Here is a 16,626-nt window from a genome sequence, read left to right as displayed (position 1 = left end):
ATGAAGCCAGGCACCCGTTCAGAAATGTTGCAGCCTTTGATCCTACAGACTCTCATCTATGAGGAGATGCCATTAAATACAGCTAAACCTGGATACTGATTACCCAGGTGATGTAGAGCTTATAGACTTAGGTGTGAACTAATACTATAGGCCTCATGTTGCAGCAAGAAGCTGTAACACGTAAGACCCTGTCTGTTTCTCTTCTTTGTGATGGGATTGTTGTACAACCAGGAATGAAAAAAAAAAACAACAAACATAAAGCCAGAAGAAGCAAAGAGGCATTCAGTGACCTTGGTTATTTCAGAGTTCTACACATTGCATTGATCTTTCTGCATTTGATATTAGATAGTCAATGGATTTTAAAAGAAGTCAAAGGATCAAAGGTTAGGACACAACAAAGTGCTCTCCTTTTTTTCACTCCTACATGCAGCCCGCCATACGGTCAGAGTGGAAACCTCCTGTAGTCAGTCTGAGGGAAACTATCAGCGAGTTCCTATGCAGAATGAAAAAAGAATTCTTATTCTTATTTCTTATCCTGTTAATCCCTGCATCAAGGTGCTGGATGAAACACAAAATATCTGGGTTGTTTGTGGTGGCCTCCCTCCATGCTGGCTACCAACCTTTCCTGACGAGTTTGCTCCTCTGTGGTTTCCATGGCACACTCCAGGGAGGTCTGGAGGGACTGCAGTTGGTTCAGCGTTTCCTTCAGGAGAAAGCGAGTCACAAACTGCTCCAAATTAGAAGCTTCTTGATAGTCCTAAAAATTACATTAAAAAGAAACTGCTGAGGATTTGCATATTGTGTTAGAAATGTGTGAGGGAAAATTCTGATTTAATTGAGAAAGGAAGCAGCTTGGAAGTTTTGGTGCTTATACAGACAAACCACGTAGGACCTCTGAATTTCCAGGTATGGACACTCTTCCCACTCAAGATAAGAGAGGCCCAAGTATAAGTTTTGCCAACATAGTTTCTACTAAAAAAACTTCCTTCTCCTCACATTTTTTAACTCCAGTTGATTGCAATACCATATTGCTTCTTACGTATCGGTAAGCCAAGATATACTTGACAACTATTGAGGCAAATTTAATTTTTATTCACATCCATTCTTGTGAAATGTCATTTAACTGGCCCAGTAGCCTGTCTCTGCCACCGATGATGGAAGAGGCCTTGAGCAGGGCAGGTGATGGGTGATGCTGCCAAACTGCAGGTGAAGTTTTCCAGGGCAGCATCACGCAACACCTGCCCTGCCCAAAGCCTCTTCCCATCATCAGTTTGGCTCAAGGACTGCCCTCACCAGAAATGGTGAATTTTGAATGTAGCAATTCTTGACAGGTTTTGGTTCCCATTATTTGTTTAGTTATTTTGGAAGCCACTTTTCTTTCAGTTCATTCATGACAGTTATGCTCTTGCTCTATACCAGCATCACTTAAACTTTGCTGAAAAAGTTTCATCAGATGGTGTCAAGGTATGCAAGAAATCAACTTTACGCTTAAAACAGAATAAGGTTTTTGAAGAATTCTTACAATTGCTCACTCTATCAATCAACCCAGGAATCAGATTTCCAAGGACAGGATCAACATCAGCATTTTGAGTAGCCCAGATGTGCACACAAGTAAAGCTGGCTGCTGCCTCTAATAAATGCAAGAGAGAAGCTAGGCCAGACCCTTAGAGCCTCTGCTTACTTAGTAGAGCCCTCATCAAGAAAGGAGAAGTAAAATAGCCTTCCATGTCCCAAACTATGAATGACTATGTTATCTGCTGCTCTTAGGATGGTAGTCTGGTACCCACTTCTTGCCCTACATCTTGTTGTGCACTAAATCCATTCTGCAGATACCAGAAGGGTATCATAGTATCCAAGGAGCACTGAATGAAAGATTTCTGTGGTCACTCCACTTGACAGATGATGGTCTGCTAATATTAAAGAAAGCTTGTTATGTAACGGCATCGCGACCTACTCTAGCTGAAAACCTCTTTGAGTATTTGTGGCAATGCACGTGGGGTGTTTTTAAGCTCCTCCCAATTTTTGAATTCTCTTTGAATTTACTTGATTTTTGCATTTTTATGTTTTCAATCAGAACACAAATAGGAACCACCCATGAATTATCAGAATTACTTATATAGGCAGGAGCTTCACGACCATCTATATTTATTTCTGCTCTCTTCCAATGAATCAGGTGTGAGACACACTACAACCAAATCACTTCTTATTTATAAATTTTTAAAAGAGTATTATTTCTGGATATCCAAAAATAATCTCATTATAGCTTCTCACTCACAGTAAATCCGATAGCAGCATGCTGAATTAGAACTTAAAATGTACATCAATAATGTTTAATTTTGCAGACTGCCCAGGTGGGCCTGTGCTGTTGGGGCACAATGTAAACACAAGCTATGTGATCCCTGTTGAAGCTGACGCCTTTCTGATTTCATCAGAAATGCCTTCCTGCATATGAAAGTTATTAATGTGTTTTTAATCAGACTTACTCCGTGTTCATACACATACCAGGAGTTAGTTCTTTTTGTTCCTGTTCTGTTGTCCCATAGTGGTATCTATCTCTAAAGCCTTCCCAGTGGGAAAGGTCCCTATGGTCTTTGAAAATGGTTTAGGGCTATGTTATCAGGTACATAGATAAAGATAGGCTAGGCAGGATGTTAACACCACCTGTGGGGGTCTAGAATTATTAAAGACTCTTTCCTTATCTTTTACCCAAATACTGGTATGCGTAGTCATAGCCAGTTAGGTAAATGGTCATTTAAAGCTTTTCTTTAATTAGAGAATTAAAAAAACAAACAAACAAACAAAAACATAACACTATTTCTACAGATATTCTTTAAAGCTCCATTTAACTTCCTATCATATTTGCAAACCTGTTTAATTCATGAACTGAAACCAGTCAAAGTACTTCTGTTGCTTTAAATGAGGTCTCTTTGTGTGTCCCAATCGAAGGACTCCTTTCCTTCTGTGGAGAATCAGTGTGGCTTCCACGTAACTGATTGGAAAGTCTGACCAGCTTGTTGAGTGCCAAACTCCTGACTGACACATAACTGCTACTTGTATAATTAATTAGTAAGAAGTTATGGGAAAAAAGCAATAAGCATTTACGAGTTGCCAACACTGTAATAATTTGAGTCATGGAGCGAAAAAGATTTTCAGCTACAATACAAATTATATCCTAACTCCAGTTCATAACAAAGAGGAATTACCAGCCATGCTTTGCTAACACTTCACCATTCTACTTCCTACAGAAAAGGGTCTTAATTTCTATCTTACCTAAAGAGCATTTCACCAGATGAAAAAACATTCTGATTTTGAACTAATTAAAATATGTACCAATCTATTAGGTGTATGTTATGTTATGATCAGACTAACTGGTAAGCAGAGTATTTATACTGTTGGCATTGTCCCAGTTAGTAATGGGATCAACTGATGGTCTCTGTACTTAAATTTGAAAAATGACCTGTTTCTTGCATGTCATTAACTGCAAATTACAGTTCATTAGCATACACATTATACTACACAGCAGTTTGGGAAGTCCAAATGAAATAAGTCTTTGCTAACGTATCATTCTAGTTGTTAGTTTTACTGATTGTGAGTCAATGAGGGCAATTTTCCACATTGCCCTCCTTGAGAGACAACTGACCTTTGAGCAGCTAAGATTTGAGTTCCCATTAATGCTACTGAGGATGCATATAATTACGGATTTCCCTATGGAAAAGGTCACCGTGGCCTTTAAAACTGACTTACAGATACCTTAACATGTGCAGAAGAGGAATCCTTGTATAAGGAGAAGTATTGGAGACTTAAGTATCCCCTGAGGGAGCCCACCTCTCAGCTGCCACAGGTTGTGACTCTGGATCCTTGCAAGCCCTGGTTCCAGCCCCATCTTCTGCCCTCAGGTGACCTGATGCTGACTCATTTATCAAAAAAGCAGCTCCCTGAGGTGGGGAAAGCCTGTGTTCATTTACCAAGAAACAAGAAAACTAAAAGTGATTGGAACAAAAAGAAAACTGAAATCTTTCTGAAGAGATGGGATATGAGACAAGACCCACAAACTTATGTGAAAGGGACATCTGCCAGTCATCTATTCCAGTCTCTGTACAGAGCAGGGCCAGCTCTGTAGATCATAATCATCAGAGAATCATAGACTCATAGAATCATAGAATGGCCTGGGTTGAAAAGGACCACAGTGACCATCTAGTTTCAACCCCCCTGCTATGGGGCAGGGTCACCAACCACCAGAGCAGGCTGCCCAGAGCCACATCCAGCCTGGTCTTGGATGCCTCCAGGGATGGGGCATCCACAACCTCCTTGGGCAACCTGTTCCAGTGCGTCACCACCCTCTGTGAAAAACTTCCTCCTAATATGTAACCTAAACCTCCCTTGCCTTAGTTAGATAGATATCCTATCTTCCCTCAGCCTCTTCTCCAGGCTGAACAAACCTAGTTCCCTTAGTTTCTCTTTCCTATCATTTACTATTTTACATTGTATAGCATTATTTTACTTAATTTACTTATTTATTTGTACTTTATTTGTAGCACTTCATATTGCATTTAGTACTGTTACATAACTGAAACTTCCTATTTTATTTGTAATCTCAAATTCATTTAATAAAAAATTACTTGCACATCTTTACAGAAAACATCCTCGGGCAACTGAAAAGTACTTATCGTTGAGTCAAAATTAGGCAGGAATAGATCTACCCTGTATGTGTAGGTACAACATTAATAGGACATTGCCCTAGGTCATGATTTTAAATTCAGGAAACAAAATTAAGCAGAATAACTCTACCCAGAAGAAAACAAATTCATGCCCTTTCATTTCAATGACTAGGACCTACTTCTTCAGACCGTACGATAGTATCATAATGGAATTGGAACAAAATCAGAATAGAAGCCAGACCCAGTGATGCTCACTGTATTTTTCAGCGGCTTCACACAAACTCAACTTTTAGCATATCCTCTTTGAAAGAGTGAGTGGATGCATAACATCCCAAACTATTAAGTCCTACTAAGAGCACTTGGTAGCATAGAGAAAAGTAACTGCCTTATAGCAGCAGGCAGCAAGATAAATGTAATGCAACTACTCCTGAGAGAAAGCTGTAAGAATAGATGTAAAGTATCAAAGATGACTGAAGAACAGATAAATTAATTTCTTGTTTGTTTGTTGTTCTTCGTGAAGTTATTTCTATGCACTTTCTTGCTTAGAGGTGTGGATATTAACTAATTAAGGCTATGTCCTTCTCTTTCTTTTCTTTCCATTCTTTAAGTTCTGGCTATTTAGTACATCATTTTTGGCAGAGTTTGAGTACTGTCTCCTTCTGACCCAGGAAGTGCAAGACTTCCACAAAGAGCAAAGGAGTTCCTGAGAGTTTCCTCTCCTGAGAAGAAGAGGAAAGGGATTTATCTCTGAAATGTGATTGCACAACCAGTCAGAATTAATTTCTTGCAGCTTGTTGAGTTTATCTGCACTGACCTGACTTGCATAATATTATTTGGCTTGACTTGTCATGATATTAAATTTTATAGGTAGAAAATAGTGTGCAATAAAATCCCAGAATATCATTTAATAATGCCCTAGCATAAAAATAGCTGCTTAGCCATAGGATTCTCTCTGCCTGGTAGCAGAGAGCAACTGGTGATATATTTAGCACTGTTGCCAGCATTCATCTCCTCAGATGAGTTTATAGCAGACAGCTGAAGAACTTTTTATTATGCGGATTTAAGCAAAAGGGATTCAGACTCCAATCCTAACCAATGGCAAGTCTCTCTCATCAAAAATTTTGGGATGAAAATAAATGGAAAGGAATTTAGGTATGATCTTCTTATATCCGTTCAAGTGGCACTTATCACTGGGTTTTAACCAGAAGACAGCTGAAAACAGGTGAAAGTGCACCACTTTCTCCAGAAGCAAAAATCCTTTGATTTGATTGACTGGCTGGATGATAAATACTTTGAGATGTTTTCTGATGTGAAACTCAAAAGTGCTCATTCTTCCCAAAACTCTCCTTTGTCTGTGATCTATTAACTAGTGTCTTGTAACTTCAAGAGAATTATGAGATTTTAAACACATTCTGATAATTATGAGAATCTTTGTCGCTATAATGGAAAGAACTACGATACGTGTCCATTTAAACTAGTAAAACAGAGCTGACTGTTATTAAAAGATGCCCCAAAGCTGAAAAATGTAAAGGAAGAATTAGCTGTGTGCTGTTAAGTTATATATACGTTAGACTGCAGTGATACATTTTCATCAGTTGGCTTACAGTATTAAAAATAGTCATTGCATGCAGCAGTATTACCACTGCTGCTCTCCCTGTCTTGAACTTCATTTGTCTACCTTCGGATTTTATGTAATCTTCATCCTGAATAGATTTATTTCTCTTTTTTATTTAAATACTTATTTTAAGTAAAGAATAAAAGGAATAACTCCTTTTTGTTCCAGAACTGCATTTCCAATGGAATCTGGCTATCTTGCGAAAACATCAAAAAGGTAGATGGCTGTGGTATTTTAGACTGACATCGTTACTGACTGTAACGATGAATCTAAGAAGATAATGAACTAGACTCAAAGCTAACACATGAAAATTAATAATCAGGATATCTGCCTGACACTAATCTCAGGCAGCGGGAATGTAACAGTTATTCAATATATTAATTCCGAGAAAGGTTAATTTGCAAAAAGTGCAGTTTCAAAAAGACCAAGACAATGATTCTGGAAAAAAACCGCTGCCAGCCAGTCCAACACAGATTCTGACAAAACAAAAAAGCAATCTGAAGCTTCATTTTCACTCAAACAAAACATTAGTCATGAAACCCTATTGCTGAGATACTCTCATATAGGTTTTTTGTTTGTAGATATTGGGTTTTTTTTCCAGCTATTTTGTTTAAGGAGACAATTTATATAATTTCTTCTGTTATTATTACTCAAATATGCAATTAAAAGAAAAAACTAAATCAAGGTATTCTGGTTCATAATGGTTGTCAACCCATCTAAGTGCAGTGATTTGCATTATTACTATAACTGCACTGTCTGTAACTGAATTGTCCCTGCATTACTTTTTCAGCTCCTATAATCTCCTCTCTAACTGGCTCCTATTTTTAGACTAATCATTATTGTTTTCAGTAGTAACAAGGCTGCACTGGCTTTTTCTTCTTTCTTTTTTTCTTTTTTCTTTTTTCTTTTTTCTTTTTTCTTTTTTCTTTTTTCTTTTTTCTTTTTTCTTTTTTCTTTTTTCCCTTCTTCCTTCCTTCCTTCCTTCCTTCCTTCCTTCCTTCCTTCCTTCCTTCCTTCCTTCCCTTCCTTCCTTCCTTCCTTCCTTGCTTCTTCCTTCCTTCCTTCCTTCCTTCCCTTCCTCTTCTTCCTTCCTCTCCTTCTTCCCTTCCTCTTCCTTTCCTTCCTTCCTTCCTTCCTTTTCCTTCCTTTCCTTCCTCCTTCCTTCCTTCCTTTCCTTCCATTCTCTTCCTTATCCCTCACTTCCGCCTCGCGCTCACCTATCCCTTCCCTTCCCCTCTTTCGCGCTGCATATAATCGCGTCCTTCCCATGAGCTTCTTCTCCTGCCCCTCTCAGTCCCTTCTTCCTCGTTCCTATTCCTCCTCACTCCCTGTATGTCCCGTACGCTCTGTTGTTTACTACGTGCGCTCCTTTCAGATGCTCGCTTGCTTCTCTCCTCTCACGACTTCGCGTCCTTCCTTTCCCTCTTTCCTTCCGCCTTCCTTTCCCTCTCTTCCCTCCTTGCCGTCCCTCCTCTCCTTCCTTCCTTCCTTCTCTCTCTCTCTCTCCCTTCCTTCCTTCCTTCCTTCCTTCCTCCTTCCTTCCTTCCCTTCCTGCCTTTCCTTTCCTTCCTTCCTCTCTCCTGTCGTTTCGTTGTAGATACCTTGCTCTGTCCTTCCTTCCTTCCTTCCTTCCTTCCTTCCTTCCTTCCTTCCTTCCTTCCTTCCTTCCTTCCTTCTTTCCGAAGCAGAAAAATTAATGACTTCATAGAAGCAAAGAATTAGATGTTCTGTGTCAGTCAGTAAATCCAGCATTTTGCTGTTTCATGCATATAATCATACAACCACCGAGTCTGGAAACAACCTCCAAGATCATCTGGTCCAACCATCCACCTACCACCAATATTTCTCCACTAAACCATGCTGTTTATGTGCTCTTTGCTAACTTGCTGAGCCTTATCTCTGGCTGTCATAGACAGATTGTTTTGGTCTTCTCCACAAAATACTTGCAAAGAACTAAAGTTCATCCAAAGCAAAGCTGTGAGACTTCACAGCTTAAAAAGAAAGAAACTTTGCAGTGTCCTCACTTCGTATGTTTGTCTGCTGTTCCTTTCACTGTAAGGTCACAGTTCTTTTATCTTCAAAAGAAGACCTGTACATCTATATTTAAAGAAGGGCGCACTCAGAGGTATATATCTCTCTTGGTCCTATTTTGAACATGTAAAGCGTCTGTTCTGGCCACAGTGCTTTCTGGCTTTTGTCTATTCAAGAAACGCATTGTATTGTTGAGAAAGAAAAGAGTGAAAACAATGAAATAAGGATGATGAAAAGAAACTGCAGAGGAAAACATGAAGGAGATATCTCCAGTTATTGTTTAAACCAATTCCTATTTTGCTGACAAGCGAATGAGGGAAATTTCTGTTGTGTTGCAGTTGGTACTGCTGAGGGGGCAAGGCAGCTTCATGTTCCCCAAACACTTTTTTTATGCTGCATTAAAACCATTCTAGGATCTGACTGAATGTGTGTTATTACTTTGGGCAGCACTGCTTCATCAACATATTCTCTCCTTATCTCTTATCTTTTGATGGACTGCGTGAAAATGATCCACTTATTTTGGCTTCATTGGATTTGTATTCAGAGAGGAAGTTATACAGGGTCAAGCTCAACTCTCACTCACTGACTGTAAGTTTTAAATGTTAGTTATAAAAGTCAGCTGTAGCTTGCATTTTATTAAAGTATAGAACCTACTGCATTATTTGTTCTTGGAATTAAAATATATGACCTAGTAAGTATAACAATACAACGAAAGAAATGGGTTGGATATGAAGCATTTAATTGCTAGAGGTCTGGTCACTTTTATGTCAGATCTGCTGCTTTTAAGCCACTCTGAGACAGCTCACAGGGTGATCTGCATGAGTACTACACAGACTGTGCTTGTCAGAAAAAAGAAACAAGCAAGTGTCCAAACAGTGCTGCTCTCCAAAGGAAGCTTCTCTGCTGGGCTGAGCTGCTCTCAGTAACTCCTAGTCCCCACTGATTTTATATGATATGTTATGCATTGCAAAGTTTATCTTCCAATCATTTGTATGTGACTGGAATAAAAATGCAGATCGCTAAATGTATTATGTTAATTTGGGCAATAGGGAAGTTGAGATAACACAGAAGCATATTTAAATAAAATACGTATTGTTATAACGGATGCTGGGGGCAGGGAGATGGAGAGATTTCCAGTGCTTCTGTGGTTGCGTGCTTCATCTTAGCACCATCCTTTGAAGCAACAGAGCACAAACTGTTCCTACATCAGTGAGTACTTCCTATCCTCTTATCTGATATGCTGCTGCCTTGTGTTTGTCAAAGTAAAAATCCTGAAATTGAGACTTTGCTCTCATCGCGCTCATTTGTAGTGGATCAAGTCCTGGGATGCTCCCATCTGTTTGAATAAGATCACTCAAACAGTAAGCTGCTGTTCAGTTTGGTTAAGCTGGAAAGATCTGACTCCAGAATGGCCCTATAATGTCTGGAAACTGAAACTGCTAAAAGACTGGGATATTTTCATTCTCACATAGTATGGGGACCAGAGAAAACCTTGGTTCAGGAAAACTGCGGCAATGTTCCAAAGCACAGAGGCCAACAGAGTACACAGAAACAATGCTGCAGTTGCCTTGCAGGAGTCAGTTATCTGCTAATCTGCTGGTTTAAAAACATCTACACACAGAAACAATTTTGAGTGATGGGGATGATTTGGTTGATCTTGACTGAAAACGGTGAGTCCATAGAAAAGCCAAATTGAATTGCTCCACCAATGGGAGACCTTTCTGATTAAAGGCTGAGTAATTTGGGTCTATTTGTAAACAGAATCCAAGGTGTTCATTCATGCATGTGATTTCCAGAACTCATGGTGAATTCATAACAAACCAAACACAAGTCAAACTGATTTCATATACAAACGCTTTTTGGTGTATGCTTGGTACTATGCTTATGGATACGACTTGCATAATGTTACATACGCTTTTAACAAATTTAGATTTACATCTGAAGAAAAACACATTGAACTCTGCATTTACTTTTTTAATTTGTGTGTTTATAGCTGAAATAGGGAAGGTTTATTCATTGAGTTTCCACATTTTCAGAGATGCAGCTCACTAAGATGTGTCAGGGGTTACCTTGGAAACAAGCTGAACAATTTATCCCAAGCTCCAGCTCTGCAGCTGCCTCTAATGCAAAGAATCTGCTGAGAATCAGCTATATAGATTGGTTGGACAGTAGGTATTTCTATAGGAAGGACTAATTGTTTGCCTGATGCTGAAGCGGAGAAATAAAATGAAGTGGCAAGCCTCTTCCATCCCGGGTATTTAAAACCACCTATATGAAATGGCACATTTTCTGGGGATGTTTAGCTGAGCCTGAAAGACACTGAGCTTTCCTAAACCTATGAAAAAGCAGACAGATGGAAAGCACTCTGCAGCCCTGAGAACTGAACCAAGTCATCAAATCACTGCAATGGTCTGATCATGCAGCATATCTGTTTCTTGAGAAATGAGTTTTCATTGTCTGCTCTGGAGACTGAACTGGGGCTTTCATTTCTGTACAGTGCCTTATTTGACGATCATATCTTTGTCAGGAAGCTCTGTTTTGAAACATTTAAGAACATGTTTTGGGTTTGATGGTGTTCCTACATTGTCAAATAAATGGAATTAAGGTGGTTTTTCTTCAGTGTTAGCCTTGCTGTAGTTTCACCACCCTTAAGATATAGTTATTTGGGATATTCCTACAAGAGGCAAACCTTTCAAATCTTCAGTCAGAGAGGTTAAACTTAAATATATATTTTTAATGGCTTCTTTAAAGGAGACAAATACAGCAAATACAACATTTATTATTCCAGACTTTCTTATCCATTTTCTAGTCAGGCCAATGCTTGTTACTTTTCCTCCTCTGTAATTAATTTCTAAGTAATTCTTAAATGCCGTGTTCTGTTTACTTCCAGTAGTTATCAGCTGACGTGTCCTGCCCTCTAGCAGCATTTTATGCAAGTGGTTAATCAAGCATTTGGTTTGTGGTGCTTTGTTTTGTATTTTTTATTTTGATTTTCGTACAGCTCATATGAATTAATCTGTTCTTCAGTGCCCACCCCAATGGGGCAGTGAGTCAGTGTGCATTCACTTCACTAGATGAACAGCACAAACTGGGAGATATTCAGCTCACTGGCTTGAGCTCTAAATAAATAAGCCACATTTCCAGGTCTTTATTTTGTCAGTTCATGTAAAATGTATGAGTGCTGTACTCTTGCAAAAGCCTGAATGCCAAAGATCATTCTCTGATAGAATTCCTCATTGATTGCTGATTGACTGAAGGATACAGATTATTCCTTTCCCCCCATGGGATCTCATTGAATACTTTCAGCTGCATTTAAGGTTTTGCCTCACCTTGTGAATTTTTTCCACCTTGAAAAGAACACTTAGCTACAAGACAGCCAAGGAAAAACCATATTACCCAAAAGCATATTAACTTCCATTTTATAACTGGACATAAATGATGTTCTCCAGGGGTAGGTTCTGGGGCCTATCCTGTTTAATAGATTTATTAATGATGTGAATGGAGGGATTGAATGTACTCTCAGTAAGTTTGCTGATAACACCAAGTTGGGAAGAAGTGTTGATCTGTTTGGAGATAGGAAGGCCCCATAGTAGGATCTGGACAGGCTGGATCAGTGTGATGAGGCCACTGGGAACCAGGATCAACCTGACCAAGTACCAGGTCCTTTGTGATTCTGTACCAAAGCTCATCATGAATGATCAGACACCTGACTGGGAGGTGAGCATGAGCAGGTGTGACTGAGCTGAGCTGAGTGAACTGAGCTGCTACAGCCCTTTAAAATCTTTTAAAACTGTCCTGGAATCTACCTTTAACAATAACACAAATCTGACACCTGTGTACATCTACATAATTTAATGGCAGTCAGTAGCATAGTTTGCTATTTGAATTTTTTACTCCCATTTTCTACTCCACGAACTTATTTCCTTAAAATTCAGACTGTCTTCAAAAGTTGATATTACTTTCACACATTTAGCAAGAGATATGGAATCCTCTCTGAGTACTGCAGTATGAAGAACCTCCTTCTGATCAATCACAAAGACAGTATTGATTAATTCAAACCTTACAGCTGGGATACTGGACCATTTTGACAAGCCTTTTCCTCCTGGACTTTTTCTACAAAAACAAGTATATTTGAAAGAAATTAAATATAATTAAGCAACTTTGTCTCAATATAAATATAGTGGACACATGTTCAAATATAAAAACTATTTACTGTTGTTACTTACCTTCTTTGTTTTGTCCATTGCCTTCAGTATAGTAATGTTTAAGTCCTCCAAAACAGAGAGAACATTTTCATACTCTCCTAAATGCTGTGAAAAATATTCTGAAAGAAGAATATCCAAGTCACCTATTCATTACTGGAAAATTTGATATTTCATCAAATATCAACATATTCAAGTCTGAAGTTAGCCATGGTATTCTTTTTGGCTATCTAAATATAGAAAGTGATCAAGGCTTACAATGAAAGAAATGGTTTTACTTTGAAATTTTGATAATATTTTCTAAATATAGATGTATTTCAGGAGCCTGGTGACAAAGCCTGGTATTGCTGAGGCTGAATGCAATGATTTAGAAAGAAAATGTGTTGTGCATTCATGCCCCAGAAATGAGGCTCCCTTTTTGAGGAGCTATGGAAATAAGTCAGACTGTAGACTAAACACATTTTGGGTAAACTCAGCACCAGATTCCCGAATGAGAAACACCCCAGGCAAAATCTGTGGAAGACTTAGAAGGGAGCTGCAGAACTCAGGTTTCATGAGGATTGCTGAAGCTGCCCGTATTTAATCAAAATGGAAAGAAAAAAAGTCAGTGCTAAGCTGCCACCTTGGCCAGCTCTCTGGTGGCTGACTGGTGGGTTCAGCTTGTGGGGTGAGCACTGAGCAGGCCTGCAGTGCACACACCACCCTAAAAGCTGTGTACCGCTCCTAGAACAAAGCTCCATTCTTTCTTGGCCAGGTTTTATAGTAATGGCCAGATTCTGAGCTAGCAGGAGTCATCACAGCACAACTAACTTTGCCTAAGTCACTAAATATTTATGTATGTGCCACATGTTGAGAATCCCCTCAGTGGATTTATGAGCATGGGCAGAGTCACCTTGCAGGCAACTACATCAGCTGGCACTCAAATCTACAGTGTTTTCAACTTTTTAAAAGTCTTTAGCATCACTGACCATGGAAAAATCCAATAGGGCACTGTTTGCTGACATCTTTTCCCAGAAATAGCCTGCTTTTGACAAGCATAACTATCTGTTTGACATCCTGTGGGAGGACTTGAAGAAATTTTCTGTAAATACTTTCTGCTGCAAACAGTACCCCTAAGTCAGGGAAAAAATCTTCATGACTTACAGCCAGGAGCAGGACACAGAGGTAGGTCATTGGGCCACTGGAGCCTTGCAGGAGGTTTTTGTGATGAAGGATGACAGAATGTGTCAAGCTGCTGTTCATACAGAACTGAGTTGGAGGCAAGTAATGAACTGACCTCCAGTGGGATACGAAAATATTTTTCAGAATTGCCCAAACACTCCTACCTTTAAAAGCAATGAACTAGAAAAGTATCCAATAGGGAAGGAAACCGAGGTGTGATCTCTTCACTAGAACAAAGTTCTTAAAGCTTGGACAGTCTGAAGTATGGATTAAGAAAAATATTTTCTTATTCATTATATGTAAATGGATGACTCTCTGAAAGATTATAAGCCATCTGCATTCTTCAAGTGTAGTTGCTTCAATGTAATTTACATATTTTCTGCTTGAACTACAAAGGTTAGACCGAAAGAAATATCATCTTATAACACACAGTATGTTCACTTGCAAGGGGCTGCTGCAGGCAGAGATTATCTTCCTGCTCAATGAAGAACTTACCGCAAAGCTCTTCAGTGTCAAGATTGCTGGAAAGATAAGAGAATAGTGCGTTAGTGAGCTCAGTCATGGCGGCTATTGCACTGGTAGATGGCAGGACTCAAAGATCAGTTTTGACAGGAATATGAAGCTCCTCTGCCTGGGCTCTAGCATGGCCCCTGCTGCACTGTGTACCTCTTGAGCCATGCTGCAGCCCTTTTGCCCCACAGCCTCCCTTCCACATCACATTCAAGACATGGCACCTTCCTACTTACCAACAACACCTGCCCAGCCCCTGTGCGTTATGCTGTGGAGTCTTAGAGCTGTCAGAAATCCATTTTAACACCAGAATTTGTGGGTGTTTGTTTGTTTTTTCCCCTACCTGCACTCTTTTTCTGTGTCTGTCATGCTGGACAGCATGGCTCTGTTCAGCCCTCCATGCTAAACAGCAGAAAACCCAATGTTTGTTTTCCATTGGCGTTTCTTCCACAAGATGAAGTACAACAGGAGGACAAAACCAGAGATAGATTATGTATGCTGAGAAGCTGTAAGTCTTTCTGGCCATACAAAACAGTTCCAGCAGCAAAATTAGTGACATGAAAATAATAGTTGCATTGCCATACTGTCATGAAATACACACATAGTATAAGAACATGAAGGTAAGCAAGTATTCTTTAAAACTGAAGACTTTTTATTTCAAACATATTTCAGCCAGATGGACTTTTAAGCACTCTTTTCTCTCTGAGGTTTTAAGAATCAAAAGAGAAACCATCTGAGCTGCATCTTGGTTGGCATGTTGACTTTTCCCAGGGAGAAGCTGATTATTAAAGAATCTTAAAAGCATGAATATCCTTCTTGAATCTTGCTGGTGGGTGAATACTGAATGGCTGACTGCAGTTACGATTTTTTCACTTATCTTTTTAATGTTTTGGTTTTTGGTTTTTTTTCTTAATTGACTTCTTAATCAAATTATGAAACATTATTACCTCAAAGTCATCTTCACACATGCTAACTTTCCTAAATCTGACTTTTATTAATGAGAAATAAATAATACACAGAAATAATACACAGAAAAACACAGAAACACACCTGTGTTCTCAGAATCTTTTGTAATCAGGGCTCTGGTCTGGGCATTTTTAACTGATGATGTAAATGAAGCTTTCCTGAAACTTTCATTAACTATAGGTGACCCGAATTGCACTTAAATGGACCGAGCAAGATGGCTGCAATGGGGAAATTCAGTCTGTAAGAATTAGTGCTGAGAAACTTAACCTAGATCAGCAAGCTATTTGATAGGAACAGTGTCTATGAATACTTAGGGCTGTTCACCATAGATCACTATGACATCACTGCTTAACCATGGCTGATCTCCTTGCAACCACTTCTACAATCAGCAGTCATTTTTGAAACACTGCAGATGTTTGGTCCACAAATGCAGACTGAGATCTGATAAAAGACCACAGACAAAAAGCAGCAACAGAATACCAGGATATTACATGGCAGGAGTTTGCTGTTCTGATGTCTGCCTCTTGCTCATTTTCTGCCCCTTCACATCTTCTGTGCTAATCCTTCTCTTTGAAAACATTTTTGTACTTTTCAATTTGCATCTTGATAACTGTGTTTAAAAAAGAGCCTTTTATATTGCAAGCCAGTCAAATTTGCTTGATGTTTTCAAATTTCACATTAAAATTCATACTGGTCCTTGCCCTTCTCTATCCTCAGCAGTGTGGTACTAATAGAGCACTATGACATGGCTCAGAGGATTCCAGCATTGCTGCCATTAGAACACCTGCATTAGTCTCACTAATGCAGTTGCAAATGGACTACAATTGAAAATGGAAAAGTATTTAGACGCTGAATTTATTTTCAATTAGAATTGGGCACTTGGATAATTAGAAAATTAGTGTCTGAAGTGATTTGTGCAACAGCACTCAAGAAGCCTGTGACACAACATGACAAAAAGAATGTGGATTTCACTCCACATTCTTCACTTTACTTTTCTGTTATAAACATCTTTTGGAGCTGCACTGTTCAAGAATGCCTGATTCTATTTGAGGTGGGACACTGTAATTTTTTGTGTCACTGATTATTTCATGCTCTCAGAAATATAATGTTTCATTATGGAATGTGACTGTTAGCAAACCTGCTGTTCTTTTTCTGCACACAAATAACTTTGAGCAACTTGCAGGATGTCACAGAAGCAATTGAAGAAGTTTGAAATACTTTAACAGTAGACAAGTGAGGCACACACCAAGGGGCTGTTTGTGCAGCTTGGTACTCAGGTTTACAGTGGGCACCTGTTCATCATTTCAGTGTGTATACATGCCAAGGGTGCTTCTGCTCAAACCTATAATCTAACTGCACTGAATGTATAATTTGCATGGTGACGCACATCCAGGCTCAGGCTCTCTGGTCCTGGTAAGTGCCCAAAGGATGGGATGTAACCAAATGCATTCACATCACATCAGCACAATCATTTTTTAAACCT

General features: G+C 39.2%; 1 protein-coding gene across 1 annotated transcript in view; it reads right to left on the bottom strand.

Moving 5' to 3' along the window:
- NECAB1 (N-terminal EF-hand calcium binding protein 1) overlaps positions 1-16,626 on the bottom strand; it is a 43,204-nt gene that overhangs the window by 8,138 nt on the left and 18,440 nt on the right. The window contains exons 4-6 of the mRNA XM_015855955.2: positions 14,163-14,188; positions 12,531-12,628; positions 621-757 (exon numbers count right to left, since the gene is read on the bottom strand). Coding sequence (XP_015711441.1) covers positions 621-757; positions 12,531-12,628; positions 14,163-14,188 — 261 coding nt within the window. The remainder of the gene's footprint in view (positions 1-620; positions 758-12,530; positions 12,629-14,162; positions 14,189-16,626) is intronic.

Source organism: Coturnix japonica, chromosome 2 (genome assembly GCF_001577835.2).
Source record: "Coturnix japonica isolate 7356 chromosome 2, Coturnix japonica 2.1, whole genome shotgun sequence".
Lineage (NCBI taxonomy): Eukaryota > Metazoa > Chordata > Aves > Galliformes > Phasianidae > Coturnix > Coturnix japonica.
This window is presented reverse-complemented; position numbering and strand designations above follow the sequence as displayed.